The following is an 18,211-nucleotide window of genomic DNA, read 5'->3' as shown; positions in this document are numbered from 1 at the left end:
GTCCTTGCTCCTCTTCCTGAAAGACTGAGCCAAAACTCATGGAGGAGTGCTATTGTGTTTGCCTAATTCCCTGTTCATCCTTGGGGCTGTGTCCATGCCCGATTCCCCATTGCTCTCAGCAGCTCATCGTCTGCCTCCAAGCTTCTCACCTCCAGCTTCTGCGGGGGCTTGGCACAGCCAAAGCAGACAATTGGCGGGGACGGGAGGTAGCCAGGGCAGCAACACAGATTTTGACCGTGCTTCTGAGCATTGGTTTCTCTCTGTGAAACATATGCTGGACGTTGCAGGCACTGGAGAACCCTTCCAGGATTTTGAAAACTGCTGAACTTTGATGCACAGTCAGAAGTCACACCAAAGCCACCTGGGCCCATCTGTAGCAAGTCAAAACTTGTGACATTTCAGTGTGACAAACAGAAATACTCTCTGGGTGGGAAAAGAAAAGGAGGTTGGGTCTGGGTTTCTTTATTTTATTTGTTTATTTATCTTTTTTTGTTTGAGATTTATTTTATAACTAACAGGAGATCACTTCATTTTTAGTGGGTTTAAAATAAATCGCCAGTAATAAAACCAAGTTTCTCTCTCTGCTTTCCGTAACACAGAGAAGTCGAATGAATGGTTCCATGTTCAGAAGAGCCTCAGAAGTCTCTGCTGAACTCATCGACCGTGGTTCAAACCATTGTGCAGCACAGCCACTGAGGGAGAAACAGAACAAAGAGTCAGACCATCTGGAAGGTCCACAGGATGCCACCAGGGCACTCTATCACGGCTTTGGGAAAACAAACTGGGAAAGGCTGGAGCTGCGTTTTGATCTGTTGTACATGTAGGATCCATCTGCTCTGGAACTTCGGGGAAATTTATTGCCAGAATCAGCCTCAGACATTGCAAGTGGGATCTCTTCCGAAGGAAGACCAGTTCTCCAGAGCAAGCTGTGTGACCTTTGAAAAATTTTAGGGTCGAAGTATGCAATGTACAATTTCAGCTAGATTTAGCTAACTGCAACAGAGGGTCAAAGGGCTTCCTAGCCTTCATCCTCCCTTTAAGCCAGTCTTCAGCTGAGAGGACTAATTGCATGGACCTCTTGGGGCCCCTTCCAGCTGTTTCCTGAGATATATTTGCATTCTGCAAAGGGAAAACTCAAGCTGATTGCTTTTATTACAGCTTCAAGAGGAGAAATTTGCATTAAAAACAATGTGGGGAAAAAAAAAGACCTGGCATCTTAAAAGGTCTCTTCTAATTCTGGCAGGTTTTATCAGTACATTCTCTGCCAGAAAAGCACAGTTCCCTGCTGTGTGTTTTCTAATGAATTGACCACTGCCCTCTAAAAGTAGACAGTGAAGCACACTTGTGTAAGCATCTTCTCAAGCAGCCTTACGGGTTTTGAATGTATCTTTACTTTTTTGCTCATATGAGGTAAATGTTCGTTCCACTAATTCCGACAGGCCTTCTGAGCTGAAGAACCTTTTCACATAAACAAACTTTCCCTTTGAATCACTATTGAGTTTACTGCTTATAATAGTGATTTAAAATAAACATATTGTAGTGTGGCCCATTGCTGTAGCTTAAACAGATGGTATTTCAATCCGACCAGCCTCACCTCAGCCAGAGAGAGCTGGATGACTCCACTCTTGTCTTTGTCCAGGAGATGGAACACTTCTGAAAAGTAGGAGAGGGGGAAAAAAACTGGATATAAACCACCAGAGTTTGGCATGTAGAGAGTCGCTGTCTGACAAAATGTAGAGGTCTGGCCTTTTGCCATGATCTACTGGAAATCTAGACGGGTTCTGTAACAGAATATTACAGCTGTTCTTCTTTCCTCTTACAAGTAATTTCTAAGCCGCTTCATGGGGCGAAATAGTCAGATCTACAGCAGCAAACTGAGAGTTGGCAGCAGGACAACTATAAAACTGATGCAGTAGCATCTGGTATGATCCGGGGACAAACCTGTAAATCGGGTCTGAGTAAGGACTGTAAGTGATAAATGGCACCATTTATGGGAGCTGGGACAACTTGGGGGCCAGAGCATGGACCATAAAGTGCAGATGACTGTAAAGCAGAAGATCATGGTAGGTTATGAAAACATGTCCCCCACACTCCATGGTCATTCAGACAGAAAGACTTTTGCTATTTCTCTGCTGCTTTCTCGAGCAGACACCATTTTGCTGGCACCCTCACATCTCCATGCAATTTGCTACATTCACAGTTAAAAGGCACCAAATGATTAATGAAACCCCAAAGTTTTCAGGAATTCTGAATTGGAATCATCCTTGGCTGATGAATGAAGGCGCTTACTGAACAGGGTCTCCAAGCGGATCATGCAGGCCACAAAGCCGTCGAAATCAATGGTCAGCTTGCTGCAGGCGTAGCGCACGACAATGCTGTGCTGCACCTGATCATTGAGCGTGAAACCTGAAGGCATGGGAAGCACAAGAATCACTGACACAGCAGGTTAATATGCTGACTTTGACGTGATTTATCCATGGACTGCTGCAGCTGCGGGAGGACCTGGGTGAAGGATTGAGGACTATTCCTCCAAGAAGGTCTCTTGGACTCCATCACCCATCTCCGCTGCGAGTCCTTTCCAAAGCCCATTGTGCTGGCTGAAGAGAGGCATAAAGTTCTCCCACAGCATTTTGTCAGACTGCATATTTCACATTGTTTCGCAGCATAACCAGTCCTATTTTCCCCAGATAAACCCCTAATTAGCGAGTCTTGGTGCTGCAGCTGAATAGCAGTGATTGCAGTAGAGCCAATTGCTCACGTAACACGTTGGGCTCTATTCAGGCCCATATTAGTGCTATTTCTGTCTCTGGATCATTCATATAAACTCCACCGAGCACAAGACAGATCAAAAAAACAGTGCTCCCCTAGATGCCCCTGAGCTGGCAAGCACTCCTCCAAAAGTGAATAGCACATCAGAGAGGATATCATTGGGGCCTGCCTTGATCAGGCTTGCACCTTCTCTAGCGCTGAGAAAGGCGGTGGGAGGAAATGAAGGAAAAAGAGGATTTGGGCATAGCTCTGAAAAAGGGAAATTAGATTAGGAAATAATGAGGCCAAAAATAGAGCAAGGAATAATCAGATGGATAAGCAATGGTCACAGCACGGACAAAAATATCAGTGGTTCATAGTGCAGAACAGAGGACAGGTTTTGATGTATATAACAGCAAAAGGATGTAGTGGTATGTGACTGTCAGGAAGGGAGAATGGCACTGGCAGTGCTGTGATCTAGGAGACAGGAGGGAATCAAAGCCATTAAAGGCTCCACTGTTGTTCGGATGCCTGGGGAAGGGCTGCAGTGATCCCACGGTGCCCCCGAGCTGCGTACTCACCTGCCTCTCTGAGGGCATTGTGCATCTCGTGGGAGTCGATGGTACCAGAGTAGTCACTGTCCACTTTCTTATAGATTGCCTGCAGCAGAGGAAGGAGGGAATGTGGAACTGGCTTTTCAATGTGTGCCCGTGCAGCAGCGTGATGGTGCAAGCACGGGTGGGCTTTGGCTTTCATGGCTGGATAACAACAGTAGTGAAGATACGGTAACGCGAGGCTCGCCAGGAGGTAGCAGCCAGAATGAAATAACCAGGCACCCTCTAGGGTTTCACCTTGGTTTGCAGCCCATGTCCTGCCATCCTCCCTGCTCCTGTAGCTAGATTAAAGCCAGGATATCGGTGCCTACCCCTGCCGCGTCCACACCATCACTCTGCTCTGCAGACACAGCCTCGGCTTTCTGACGGCTGGGACAGGGGCTGCCCCTACCAGCCCAAAGCTCCTACTCTTTGCAATGTTCATGAGCAAGGGAAATGTTTCAAGTAGCCACTGGCATGCAAGACAGACTAGGAAACACGTTCCCATGGGCTGGCAGCCTGCCCGCCTTCATGTTACGTGGTGGCAGACAGGCCATTGAGGAAAATATCCTTTCATTTGGCAAACACTGCAACAGACAAAGACCATTTTGCTTAATATTTCAGACGAGATGACAGATGCTTCCTACTGCCAGCAGGTTTATTATCCAGAATTAGAAGCCACGCAGACCTACAGCTCAGACTAGAATTGGCTCTCAGGGCTTGCTCTGCCAACACCAGCCTCAGGAGAGAGCCGGTGCCTCCGGCTGAAGGGCAGCTGAACATCTCATGAACCTCCAGGACAGATGCTCCGTGCTGACCAGCATCACGCATGGTAGCAGCAGACTTGCCCCAAAGGGATATTGTCAAACAAAACAGGTCCAAATTTGACCTTCCTTTAGACTGCTTGATTCCTGGTGCGCTTCTTGGGATATTAAATCCTCTGTCAGAAAAATAATTCAGCGCTTCTACAGGATTTAAAAAATGCAAAGCCAGGTTCTTATAGGTCCCAAAAATATGTGTTTCTTGTGTTTGATGGTGCTCAGCTGGCAATGTAACATACCACAACAGCAGAGGCATATTCATAAGAGCTTTAATACAGCAGGCAGCAGAGAGCTGTCTTTGCCAGCAATGAAAGAGGGTTAATCTGCCTTTCCATAAGGTATTGCAAATTATGGAGAGTGGTGGGTCCAAGGTGAAAGAGGATCTGCTTGTGTCCTTTTAAATTAGAGGTGTTTCTGAGCCCTGGAACAAACTTCAGCCTTGAGAAAGAAGGCTTCCAAGTATATCCGCCTGCAGTGGCTTAACCCTATCTCGGTTCAGGATCTGTACTTCAGAGCTGAGGGGGAAGAGGAGACAGTCAGAAATATTACGTTACCAAGTACTTTTGAATCTTCATCCAAAGTGTCTTGAATTCTACAAGTCCCAAGGTGCCAGTCCCATTGGTCTGGGGATGTTAAGGCATGGTTCAAAAACCAGGATTCCTCTATGCTTAGTAAAACTGGAGAGCAACCAATTCTGATGAAAATAAATCACACATCACAGTGGTATCTTAATGCCATATTCATCCTCATTTGTAATACGTCTCCATCTCACACAGACGGGCCCACAGCTTTACATTTGCCTAGCTAAAGGCATGCCAAGAATTTCCAGGCTATCTGCGCTCTCAGGGAATGATATATGGGATTGCTAAATATATAAGCACAATCAGATCCACTCGCATTTTGTACAATTACCAGTAGATTAAAGCCCTTAGGGAGACAAAGGACTGGCCTCACAGCAGACGAGTGTTAGAAAGCAGAGACAGGAGCTGGAAGTGAACAGAGAGAGTCAATAGTAGGCTACGCAGTCTTTCCCCGTGTCCTTCAGGGCCTTGAACATCCCTTCCTATGGAAAATCATGCAGAAGCAATGAGTTGGCCCCTGTGGTGCTGTATTTATTGAGTTGCCCTGTGTTGGGAGGCTGTGGAGTGTCGGGCAAAGGCACCACTTCTCCCAACAGCCGGTGATCCACAAGATCCACAGATAATCCCTGCTGACCTCAGCATGACCACGTCATGAGACCAACATTAGCATGATCCTGGCAGCATGGCCATCCGAGTACACTGGCTACCTTCCCAGCATGTCAAAGGAGTACTGGGCAGATGTGCTGATACCTCCTTTTCCCTTGGCTACACAGAGCTTATTAGCACCCATGTGTCCTACAAGCTGTGCAGAAAGGAGGGAGACACAGCACTTACTCGAAGCCTTCCTCCTCTGAACAGGCTCCCCAGCCTCCCTCTGCTGCTTTGGGCTCTGTGCTCTATAAACAGCACCTGACTTAGAGATGGAAGTTGAGGCTGGGCTGAAAACCTGCCTCCCGCCGAGCATGCTGTGTATGCATCCGAAACTGCACAGGTGCAGCCAGGCAGAAGCTCCCTGCTTCTCCTCCCTGCTCTTTTTTAGGAAAAAGTTTAAGCGATGAGAGATGCAGAGCAGGTGAGAGAAGCAGCTGATGATTAAATGGTTCAGGTTTCCGCCATCCTGAGCTGATAGAGCTGCTTGGCTGAATTTTATGCCTTCAGCCAAGCGCTTGGACAATGGAAGTGTAAACTTAGCCTTATCTTGCCAGGAAGTTTTGCAAAACAGATCCAGAAACTTTTAAAGGTGATGAAATGACGTTCAAAGGATACATCTAAAAGGCTGATCATCTCCCTGCAAGTGTTAATGTTGAATCCGTCACTTTTAATATCCTTTCCTGTACAAAAAGGAAGTGAAAATCCAAGTCAGAAATACTTTTAGACAAATATTTTTCTGCAGAAACCTTGAAGATGTCAGCCACCTTAAAATCTCGTTAGCAAAGTAAATGCTCTGTCATTTCTTCCACTGTTTCCCTTCAGCTGATTAACATGGCTTTTTTTGGCACAGGGGCAGGGGATGCTATTTGTTTTGGGGGTGGTAAGCTTCTATCTGTCCATAGAAGTTATTCAGCAGCATAATAATATCTTCCCATGGTGCTCCCCACAAGAAGGTACAGGGAATATAGCGCCTCTGAGGGACACCGGCTGGCAGCACTTGAAAGGGGAGCACCAGGTAGTATCTTTCCCCCACATATTAAAGGTTCAACAAACCAGGAGGAACCCAGCTGGGGGGTGGACAAAAACTGGTTTTTTCATTGCCATTAGCTGATAGAGCTGGATTTTTGCTAGCACAGATCCCTTCTGTGTGCTGATGGCACAGATGCTCACGCTGACCAAAGAGCAACTTGATGTCTCACCATTTCATCACGTGCCTTTCAGCTCCATTCAATGGGAACTACACAACATTACTTACTCTTCGCCAAAACCCTGTTTAGGATAGTTTGAAGTTCAATTGCAGTCACTTCGCAGTCCTGGACAGAAAAAATATTTTGTACGTTAACACAAAAAATTATTTGAAACAAACTATATTCATTTGCTGTTAGACATTCAGAGAGTATTTTCCTTCCATATCTAAGGCATGCAAACCTTTGGTTTTTTTCTAACACTTTACATTTACCATCAGACATCACGTGGAGGAGATCCTCAGGAACCCTGAGTATTTCCCAGCCTTTCAAATGGGAAATAAGTGGTTTGTTACGTGCCGTGGTGGCATGACCCAGTAAATGTTAACTTTTTAACGGGTTTGACCGAATCGGGTGATTACCGTCTTTCTCAGCTAGAGAGGTTCAGGAGAGCACTTGAGATTTTCTGGGCTTATGGAAACTACAACCAAACAATACTAAAATTGCCCTCTCAAAACTCAAAAAGGTCTTTCTAACTAGCAAGATGTTTTTCCTCTTCGGTGCCAGTGGCCACCTGTTCATTAAGAGAAAATCTGACTCGACAGCCACAGGCTAGCACAGCAGGGCTTTGTCGATACTGAGGTTTGTCAAATACAATAAATAGAGAGAAAGCTCAGCCAACAGTTTTTCCAATGCCCGAGGCTCCTAAACAAAGAGGAAGGAATTGGCCAACTAGGCAATTGTCAGAATTATACGCTAACTCCACAGGTAATTTATTTCACCGTGGGATAATATTTTCACAGTCCTCACTCCCATCACCCCTATTTTCAAAGTTATTCCATGCCCTGCATTACCGAGGGAACAAATCACATTTTGCACCAATAAGAGGAACAATGTAGCAAAACGGCTCTATTGTAAAACAAATTGAACTGAAACGGTGAGTTAATAAAAGGGAAGAACTGCTTGGTTTTTTGAAGACCAGACAGTAAAAGGAACTGGCAAGTCAAATATTTGCATAATCATAACAGAGAGGTCCCAATCTTTTCTTTCACCTTAATCCACTTACCTCTCCAGAGAGCTTTTGAAACAGAGTCTTGAACTCATCATCTATATCTTTGTTATCGACATGAGGCTAGAGGAAAAAGATGACCGAGAGTGTGGTTTACAAGGTGGTTCTAGAACGCGAGCTGTGGATAGCGTAAAGCAGCTTTACAGGGGACTGTTTACAGCAATGGAAAATGAGCGCTTGCTCTGCAGCAATGTCAAACCAGAGGCACTACTTAAATCACGACGAGCCAGGGGCTGGCTTCATTTGGGAGTAAATACTTTCTAAGACCGATGAAAAAGTTTTCTTCCACTACCAAAATAGTTTTATAAAACAGTTGCAGTGAAAATGCAACTTGCTGCACCTGGCCATAGCAATTCAGCAGCTTCTTGGAAGTCTGCTTTTGCAATTTCTCTTGGGCTTCAGGAAGACTGTTTCTATGAAAAGGATCATTCGGTGCCCTCCCTGCCTCCTCCTACCTGTACTAGATGGAAGGACAATTTAAAGCCCAGTCTTCAAGGGTACAGTTTCTGTTCCACATGGGCCCAGGTACACAAAAATGCACATGAAACTAAGCCACGGAGATATGTAAAGAATCCTCATGAGCAAAAAATATTTTTCCTGAGCACAAACGCATACTGTGATCTCAACTCAGGGGAAAAATAAAAATCTCACCCCTGTTTTGCCCCCAAATTATGAAAGGAAAGTCTGTTAAAAAAAAAAAACCAAAAAAAACCACGCACACAAAAAAATCTGCCCAGTTAAGACATTTACCTCATATGGTTTTGCAGCCACCACATCACCAATCATCCTAAGGAACAACAGAAAAAAAAATCCAAAACAACAAGAAATGACAAGTCTATCATTTGCCCTTAAAATAATTAGCAAAACAAGCAGTTTTAATATAAGGTGTTACCAAATGCATAGAATGAGCCCCCAGGTTTCCCGCTTCCTACACCTCTCTCTGTCCCACCTCTTTGAAGATTTCCTTGGGAAATCCAGCCTTGTTATTCTTTTCTTGTATCCAGACTCCTGGTTTTTTCATTCAATGATACAACCCTTCTTAAAACCACCTCCTCGTCATCATACTCCCAAATCCTCCACTCTTTAATTGTGGGAACTTCTACTTCACAGACCTGAGGGATCTAGTCACCGCTTGAGTACTTGCTGGAGGCCATCTGAAGAGCCATGACTCTCTACCATGGATGCGTGTGTGTCACATATGGTAGACTATGTAAGAAAATAGATCCTAGAAATGGGCCTATTTTGTCGGTTAAGGGAAAAGATAGAGCACGGGATATGGGTGAAACACCTGACCTTTTCCTTTACGTGCCTCATGAGCAGAAGAGAAGGCTTTACAGAGAAGATACGCACTGAGTTTTAGCCTGTTTCTCAGAAAAAACTCGCAGGCAGAACTCTCCATTTTTGTAAGGCTCAAAAGTGGACGGCACAATGAGGTACTCTCCCCGGGGCAGCTTCATGCGGCTGGAGACTTCACGCAGGTTGACATAAGGATCAGACCGGGCTGCTGGTTGGTTCCTTGCGAAGAAAGCACGGTTCGCATGAATATCTGTGTTATTTTCCAGCTGTGGGAAACGTGTTTTTGTTAGAACCACTTGACAATTCACTGGTAAGCAAGCCACCCTATTTCAATTTCAGTGCTTTAAAGCCATCTCAAGTTTTTTCTTATAAAATAATAAATCTGCAAATGATGGCGTAAGAGATAACCACCAGGGTTCTGTCATGAGAAACAGTCAAGCAGATAATTAGAAGGGGAAAGTATCTTCCTTTAGAAGGGTTATCTTTTCACATGCCTCTTTACGGTCTGTGATATAAAATAAATAAAAAGTTCATAATGCATGCTCATATCTGGTCAAACTAGCACCTGCTGTACTTAAGTCATCCACGTAGTGAGAATTTTTTGCTTTCACAGGCTGCTCGTGAGCAAATTTAAATTTCAGAACGTTTTTGAGCAATGTATGGGATGGGATGGATCTCCTAATTGCATAGGGCTTGTAGTCTTTGATTTACTTAGAGAGAAAATAATATTAAAGAGAACACAGTAGCAGTCACAAGGCTGAGACTTTGGGGCCAGATTAGATGATTTACCCAACTTCTATTAGTAATACTAAGGGTATTCCTTTGGATTATGTGGAAAACAGTACTGAACTTTTCCTTAATGCCAATATACTATTGTACAAGTGGAACGTTGCATAGCTCACAAAACAAAACACCAACGTAACAAGAAACAGTAATGTAAGAATAATGCCTCTGCTTTAAACCTTCTACTCGTGACTTTTGCTCCACAGTGATGTCTTTCAAAAAGTGTGATTCAATGATCCACAAAAAGTGCTGTGTGGTTGGCATTGCATACGGATAAGATTTCTGGCTGTCTAAGATCAGAGCATACAAAGATGTTATCAAATATTTTATAATCATTCTGCTTTTCTGTTGTAAACTGTAGAAAAATATGGGCTTTTTTCCTCTTTTGTTCTGAAGATAAGATTGGATTTGGTCTTTATTCGACAACACCATCCTTTCTCCCCACTCAATCTTAAACTAAGTGGGACTGCAAAGATTAAGAAGCTAGATCCATATCTTTTTCAATATATAAAGTTCATTTTCCCTTTGCATCTGCAAGGCTGTTAAAAGAACACAGTTAATTGCTACATGACCACACATTCATTTACCGAGAGAGAAGAAAAATGCTGAAAAGCCAAGGAAAAATTGGCAGCGCAGGCTGCTGGACCTCGGTAATGAGTATAGGCTATTCCTACTGCCAGACACCCCTGGGGTCTCTTCCTTCAGGAATGAAAAGCCCCTTTCCTCAGTATCGACATGTGGGAGGTTAGGGAAGGTTCAACGGGGTTTGTTCATTACCAGGAGCCCCAGCTCAGAACTGTAGAAGGAATGGATCCACAGAGTTTGGCATTTCTTTGGAACAACATTAGCTACATTTTCTCGATTTTAGAGTACAGAGACCCTGCTCTGCCTTCACCTCTACTAAACAGACAAATCTGACCTACGTTATGCAAACTTAGTGGAAACCAAATTTCAACAAGTGTAAATGAAGCCAAGGTTGGGACTCAGACATCTGTAATAAGGCCTCGTGCCACAGTCCCTTGGAAATGGTTATTCAGAACTTGAGAAATGGGTCCAGTGATCCAAGAACAAAGCTCTCCAGAAGAGCTGTCATTAGTAAGGAAGAAGTCTTCCTGGTAGCTAAATTCTCCAGATCAACAGGAGGTGCCCATCTGGAAGCTAGAAGTCTTCAGCAGAGATTACATACCTCCTGAGGAATCTGAAAGGAAGAGAAAGAGCTGATGTTAAAGGGCTGATACATACCCACTTCTATCATTAAAAAAAAATAAATCAAACAAAGCCTCCTCCAGACACATTTTTTTTTAAAATTCCATTTACAACCACTTATTGTAGTATCGGTTATGCACGAAGTTATGCAGGAAGTTCTCAACTGGTGCTAAAGCTATTCCACAGGAAAAACAGGATCATGCAGAGGAATCTATACAACCTTTAACTGCCTTTCTCCTGATATGGTGCTGTGAATTATACTACTGGTTGGAAATATTCGGGTAAGCCTCGAAAGGTTCAGCGAGGAAAGTCAACAGCCTAGCCCCACTTTGCTAACAAAAAATGCACTGAAAATTTATTACAGCAGACCTAAAATCCACTAGTCCACAGTTACTGGTATATGATGAAAATATAAGGCTACCATCAATTATAACAAGTAACCATAATTATAACAATTAACAAATTTCAAGATTGGTCCTTCCTAAATTAACTCAATTGCTGTATTAATTTGTACTTCCAAAAAGAAGGTAGCTTTTCCAAGAGCAATTAGTTGTCTTGAGAGCACAGATTTCTGTGAGAGCCAAAGAGAGTGTCCTCCCAAGTCCCAAAAGAGCTTTTGAAAATATCACCCACACGACGATTCTGGGGCCTGAGATGGCCCCTTGAGACCTCAGGTCTTGTTCCTTACAACCAGCATACTAGGCGGCCAGGAGCTTGGCGATGGGCACACTTACAGTTATTGTCAGTAGGTAGTTTGAGCCACATGACTTACAAAAGCTCTGCAGGGCAGGTAGACCTGAGCATACACCTTTTCACCTTCTCCTGCACAGAGATCTCCTTTGGGTTACCATCCATGCTGTCCTAACCGGACCTCCTTAGTCACAGCATCAGCTGCAGTGATGTAAATCCACAACAGTGGGAGTGTGACCCAAGGAACTTGGATCATAGCTGAATGTCCACCTGAGGTGACTTAGCAGCCATTTCTTTCAAAAGAAAGACTTCATCTTCTTAAGAGTCACCAAGTCTACCCTACTATGGAAAACATCATGGAGCAGACAGATGGGATTAAATAGATGTAAAGCAGAAGGGCCTGCTAATGTCTTCAAGTTTTTACCCAGATGTATGAGCAGAAAAATATCCTTAATGTGCAAATTCTAGGATGCCAATAGGCCAGGGTCCTTGGCACCACGCAGATGGCAAATCAGAAATGTACTCGGTGAGAACCATTTGTGTATGCAGACACTGAGGCACTAGCGAAAACCTTGCCTAGTTTTGAACCATCCTGCACAAGATATATTGGCAAAAGTCAGCCATTCCAATCTGCTCCCACCTGTGCTGGTTAATGATCTTCATCCAGTGGAATCTATGCAACATCTAATTGCTTTTCTCCAGATATCATATTGGGAATGATGAATACTGGTTGGAAATTCCTACATTTACTTCTCTCCCCTCACGTCACAGAAATTAGAGGTGACGCTGCAGATTTTTCCCTACATTATATTTTTAGAGACAGAAGCAATACTGTGAGAATCAGGAAAAAAAAAAAAAAAAAAGAAAAAAGACAAACCCAAAACTACTGAACCAGAACAATAACACGGTAGACAATGAATCAAAACAATTTTCAAATGCAAGGGAAAAATAATAAAAGAAAAAAAGAAAGTGACTACTGAGCACTAACGATAGGCTGTAATCAGAAACACTTATCTGGAATTGCCAGGCACCCTGAGCCTGCCCCCATTCAGAATTTGAAAGAGAAGTCTCTCAATGAGACTGTTGCTAAATTATTGCCTCTAGTTTTACGTTGCTCTCCTGTTAAAGAGGGACAAGAACTGAGCCTAAATTTATCTGAATCTTCCCATATTATGCGGGTCAGGAAGAAATGAGAAAAGGATTTGAATCATCTTGCAAAATCCAATTCTTATTGAAGTGTAGTGCTGAATGTCAAGATGTAGCATATTGCTAATTTTTTTCCAGGGTAACAGAAGAGGGAGTAAAGCCTTTAATCAGGAACAAACTTCACCTGATAGAGCGAATAACCAATACTAAGCAGAGCTTCCCCCATTTTCTTCTGTCTCCTGCGGTTCTTCTGCATCAAGCCCACCAGTATAGTACAGCACGGTTCATTCAAACTCCCTTCATGGTCATCATCTGGTTCGTCCAACCGGATTTTAAACTGGGGATTGGTCCAGTATGTCGCTAAAAATTCCCAAGGCAAGACAAAAAGAAGGAAATTTTGTTGTCATTGCAGCCAAGATGGCTGTCACTAGAATTACACATAATATCTCTTTGGAAGGACTTTTGCCTGGAGTTTTTCCAACCCTTTCCATTACGTTGCACGGTTTTATGTTTTCACAACTATGCTGAATATCAACTGGAGCCAAGGCAAATCAAAGCACCAAGGTATTTCCTGGGGAGTAATGACCAACAGGGAGGAGCTGATATTGTTAATTCCAGCCAGTCATTTATCCTCAGGAAACATCCTTGGCTGAGGCCGTTATTGTCGCAAGAGGACCAAAAGCCAGACAGCCTCTCCAGAGGTCTGACCTGAAAATGAATGGGAAACAACACTGCCACTGAACTGTGACACTTTCCTGGCCTACGCAACCCTTCGGAGGATTACTCCAGTCAGTTGCAAAAGCCGTGTAAGCAGGAAAAGCAGACAGAGAAAAAAAAGGAATACAGCCATGAATTAACTGCTTAGTGGGCTGGTAATCCCCAACGAAGAAATCAGTGTGAATTAGATCTTGGGTTAGGCTGCTGAGCTTTTGCTTACTAGCTAAACCCAGCAGAAAGAGCTGCACCTCCAAGCCCTTCCCACCAAAGCTCCCACTGGTTCACAAGCATTTATTTTGATTGTTTTTTTGGTATTTCTTGGCTGGGTCTCCACCTTGGTAGTTCTGGCAGCCCCCAGCAGTCGAGCCCCGTCTCCACTGTCCATTAAACAGGGTCAGGTCCCATTTATTGACCTTGTTGCTCGTCAGCGTGTCAGGAGTCAAGTTGCAGATCTCAAGGCGGGTGAACTGCCTTTGAAAATCCGAAAATGCCATCCTGGTGCACAAAAAGATCAGGGTTAGTCCATCAGCCTGCAACAGTCCAGGTGACTGCGAATGGATGTTTCCCCCAACAGGGTAGCAAACATCAGTACGACAGAGCTGCCCAAAGCCCCATTTAATTGAACTCTGAAACTTGGAGCCGGCTTTTGGGAAACAAAATTACCCACTCCCTGAATGAGCTGTATCTCCTGGACACAGTTGTTCTCAACAGCTGTTACACATTATGGGCTCAGTCATACCGTTTTCTGCCATCTCCAGCCATGGACAATCCCTCATGGATCATACTTCATAAGTAAATTCACTAAAATTGGTGGAACAAAATGTGCAAGGAGATGCCATTTAATGTGAGTAAGAGTTGGCCCGTATGAAAGAGTCACTCTGTAGAAAAAGTCTCCACTATATGTTTTGCCTTAATTCTATCGTTAATGTTTGTTTTTAACATCCCTAGTAGGTTTGCATGAGTGACAGGCCTTGATCACTTCATGCCGCGAGCAGAGGTCTGTTCTCATTTCTCAGTGCCTTATGGCCCGTGTAGCTGATTGCACTGAGAGATGGTGCGCATTTATCTTTCCAGTCTAGGACAGAGTGACATGCATTCAGTACTGATCCATATAATCAGCTAACGGGGATGGGCTTTCCATTAGGTCTGGGTAAACAGACTCTTCCCAAGCTAGTAATCTAAACTTTTTCATTAGTGTGCGGCATTTAGGCAAAAAAACAAACCTCAAAATATAGAGCAGCTGAGGTTCATTCTTACCACCTCATTGATTTTATTACCATCTGGTCTCTATATTTTGGATAAGCACTGAGTTATGCAAGCTCTAATAAAAGGTAATGTTTGAATGGGAAGGGAGACAAACAAGAGGCTAACAACACACGTATGTTGTTATTAACCCCCTTGGCGCTGGCAGTTTCTCTCCATACCACTGAAAGGACTACTTAAAAAGCATATGTGCACATAAAATGAACAAAAGATTAAGCTAGCTGGACGATTCTCACCAAAACTCTCCATCATCTACTTGCTTATCCAGAGCCTGTCTTTGTTTGGGATGAACATAATTCCACTCAGGAGCACTGCAGACAAAGCACAAAAGCAAGCTGTTCAGTCGTTGTATTTCATTCTACAACGAGATCAGAGAGTTAGGCTCTGTCTTCGGTTACAGCTGATAAAGGAGCATGCATTTCTTCAACAACTAGACCTTCTGCCCCTCTCAATGGCAGTACACACTGCAACCTGACTATACAGGGCTGGAATCAGACTGCGACTGTATTTGCAGCAAATAAGTCTTAAACTGAGTCACCGCTGCCAGGTGCTGGGATGTACATATATTGCAGACTGGATGGATTAGGTAACACGCAGCCTGAAAGTCAGGCAGAGCTTCTGCATTGTAAGATCTGTTGGGATGCCTGATATTCTCCCTAGGGAAACGATACAAGCTCTGCTGTTGGGGTCACCAAAGAACAAGAAATTCAAAGAGATGGGATTAGAAAATGTACTGCAGAAAACAGCATTGCTCTTTTCCCATTCTGGTGTTGCGGTGCAGCAAGCTGGATTCTGCTCGGATCTGCTCCCACGTGATGGTGCAGTTCTGCACCTGCCTCCGCAGGGTTGTCCCATGGCAAAACAGGATATGGCACGTCTGCGGGCCTGAGGCACCTTATCTTGGGGCTGAGCAAAGCAGCTCTGATACAGGTAAGAATAATTCTAATGTTTATCTCTATTGTCTGTCCTTAAGTATTACACAACATCAGCACTGGTGCTGCAGCCAGTCAGGACAGGAAACTGAAATCTCAGAGGATTGCATGAAAAAATATATTGTGGCCCAAATGAAAATAAAATCTATGCCACTCTGAATATAAAAATAAAAGGCGTGCAGTCACTGCCATTCTCATGAGATACCGAGGCAGTTGAAGCCCAGACAGTTTCTGATAGATTTTCAAACTTCTAGGTCCTTAGCTTAGTCAACATCCCCATTTTTTCAGATGCTGCAGTAGAAACCAAATAGTGGTCTCATTTAGAGCCCAGCAACCTTAGAGCTGAGGCAGAGGCACAACAGAGGTTTACCCTTGCTGTATTTCCGAGGAATAGGATTGGTTTGCATATCCTACAAAGGCCCTGGCACCATCAGTCGGATCAATCTGAGAAAAGTCATCTTGCAAAATGACCTGGATATGGCTTGCATTGGGCTGCTCACAATTAAAACATGGGCTGTTCTTTCTTATTAGAAAGCTCTGCCTGAGGCAGGGAAGAATGTCCGCTGGGCAGAGTGGATCAATATCTAACCTTGCTAATAAATTAATAGTGTTTTATCCCAACTGATTTAGTATCTCTCCTAAATGTGCTTTGTGATTGGATTAACTGCATAGTCCCAATTTAATTTTTAAAAGATACCAGAACACACTGAAGAGAGAGAGGCAGGGGCGTATAAAAACCTACTTATCACTCCAAGCTCCAGTCCATTCCACTTCACCCCAGGGATTTCTAAGCCTCACGAGTTTCTCTGGCCGTCCTCGGTAATATACCTAAAAGATCCACAACAAACAGAGCCTAATCACTTCCATTATTCCAATCATCATGGGGCAATTGCTTTTCAGACAAGACAGAACACGATTTGTACTTGAGAGACACAGTCCATAACAGTTTGCAATAGTTAAAAGACACCTAGATGCGTTCCACCCTTATTTTACATTATCCTGCGCCACCAAGTGAGCCATTAGCCGCAGCACTCACCATTTCATATAAAGACAGCAACCTGCAAGGAAAAACATCAGCCGCAAAGCAGCAGCATATCTACATCCTCAAAAGCAGGAGATACCGCACAACGCAACAAGGTTCGGAAGAGGTTACTTGGCATGGACACCTCTGTAAAGGTTCCAGTTTCAGAGCAGGAGATCCAGGGCTCACTGTGAAGGTGGGACTGATGAAGGAGTTCATAAAAGAGGCGTTTACTCTTTTCCGATTAGCGCTGACTGGCAAAGTACACTGCTCCCACCTCATGCAGTACAAACACGTGGAGAAACGGCTGCCTCTTCTCATGTTTCTCCTTTCCGTACCCTCCATTTCAGTAACAGCTTGGCCCATTTTGTATTCCAGTCTGTTGGTACAACACGAGTTGTGGACTGCACAGTATACTCTATATAAACTACCAGTATGGAGCTTCCAACCTGGCTAAGTACCACAGGTACTTTCTCTTTCTGTCAGAGGGTGCACGTTAGCAACATTTTCATTTGGTCAGTCACAGAAAGACATCAGAAAGTTGAAGGCACTGCAGTATTGCAACCCCAAGCTGTTTTGTATGATGGCCCTGGAGAGGCTGGCTTACCTCTTCTGCTCCAGTGACAGAGTAGGCATGTCCCTTTACCAGCTTCAGGCTTGTGATTGCTTCTATTTCAGCTCTAGAAGTTATCTGGGGCAATAAAAGTATACACATTTAGGACTATATATTGTGTAGGAACACAGCTTTTGTGAGCAAATTAATACGGGGGAAGATATCCAAAGTGGTATGCACAATGAATATCAACATTCCTGATGCAAAGTGTATTAAACACAGGTGAGATCCACAGCAAAAGTTCATCTCCACAGTTTCATGCCCCTAAATACGTAGTCCTAGCACAACAGAGACTTAAGAACGTACAAAGAAATCGAAATCTAAATCCAATTCCTAGCTCAGGTAACAGATCCAGTCACCTGCAAAGATGTGTTCATGTCAACAAAGCTCTAGCCTGCCTCGGTTGAGAGCCAGCATATCAAGATTTCGACTCTGGTAATCCTATATGCCATGAACCAGGATTTCAAACAAGATAATGAAACAGGATGTGAAAGGTGTGGAGTTTCCAAAACATGTACAAACATCATCTGTAACTTGAGAGAACTTGTATTACAGGTGTCAATAATCTTTAGGATTGAAAACAAAAGCTAGAATTAGACTGCAGGCTACAACAAAGTATCTCAAAGAGTTTGGCAGTTGTGTGTCTAGAACTGAAATTATGCAGAATTTGAATGAGAAAAGATACTCAGAGAATGAAAATGGAGTTCAGGAAGAGTAGTCCCCAGTTCATGGCTCAAAGCATTATCACAGGCTGGCTTGTAAAACGGAAGGCAGGATGAGAGTTGGGTATTTAGAACCTCATCCAGAGTTTTTTATAACTGAAATCAATAAAAGTCTCCCATTAATTGTAGTATGCTTTTAATTCAGACCTTCCTACCTATGTTGAACATTGGTTTG

The 18,211-nt window shown here is 43.7% G+C and overlaps 1 protein-coding gene across 1 annotated transcript in view; it reads right to left on the bottom strand.

Annotated features, from left to right (window-relative positions):
* Positions 1-200: 200 nt before the first annotated feature.
* The window catches only part of LOC141740396 (calpain-8-like), a 30,867-nt gene continuing 12,856 nt past the window's right edge, over positions 201-18,211 (bottom strand). The window contains exons 6-21 of the mRNA XM_074579040.1: positions 17,309-17,392; positions 16,423-16,508; positions 14,985-15,059; positions 13,820-13,980; positions 12,953-13,128; positions 10,913-10,924; positions 8,998-9,209; positions 8,398-8,434; positions 7,645-7,710; positions 6,650-6,707; positions 6,010-6,074; positions 4,717-4,785; positions 3,330-3,408; positions 2,290-2,406; positions 1,595-1,653; positions 201-692 (exon numbers count right to left, since the gene is read on the bottom strand). Coding sequence (XP_074435141.1) covers positions 669-692; positions 1,595-1,653; positions 2,290-2,406; positions 3,330-3,408; positions 4,717-4,785; positions 6,010-6,074; positions 6,650-6,707; positions 7,645-7,710; positions 8,398-8,434; positions 8,998-9,209; positions 10,913-10,924; positions 12,953-13,128; positions 13,820-13,980; positions 14,985-15,059; positions 16,423-16,508; positions 17,309-17,392 — 1,380 coding nt within the window. The 3' untranslated portion in view covers positions 201-668. The remainder of the gene's footprint in view (positions 693-1,594; positions 1,654-2,289; positions 2,407-3,329; positions 3,409-4,716; positions 4,786-6,009; positions 6,075-6,649; positions 6,708-7,644; positions 7,711-8,397; positions 8,435-8,997; positions 9,210-10,912; positions 10,925-12,952; positions 13,129-13,819; positions 13,981-14,984; positions 15,060-16,422; positions 16,509-17,308; positions 17,393-18,211) is intronic.

Source organism: Larus michahellis, chromosome 3 (assembly GCF_964199755.1).
Source record: "Larus michahellis chromosome 3, bLarMic1.1, whole genome shotgun sequence".
Lineage (NCBI taxonomy): Eukaryota > Metazoa > Chordata > Aves > Charadriiformes > Laridae > Larus > Larus michahellis.
The sequence above is the reverse complement of the archived record's forward strand: the minus strand, read 5'-3'. Positions and strand labels throughout refer to the sequence as shown.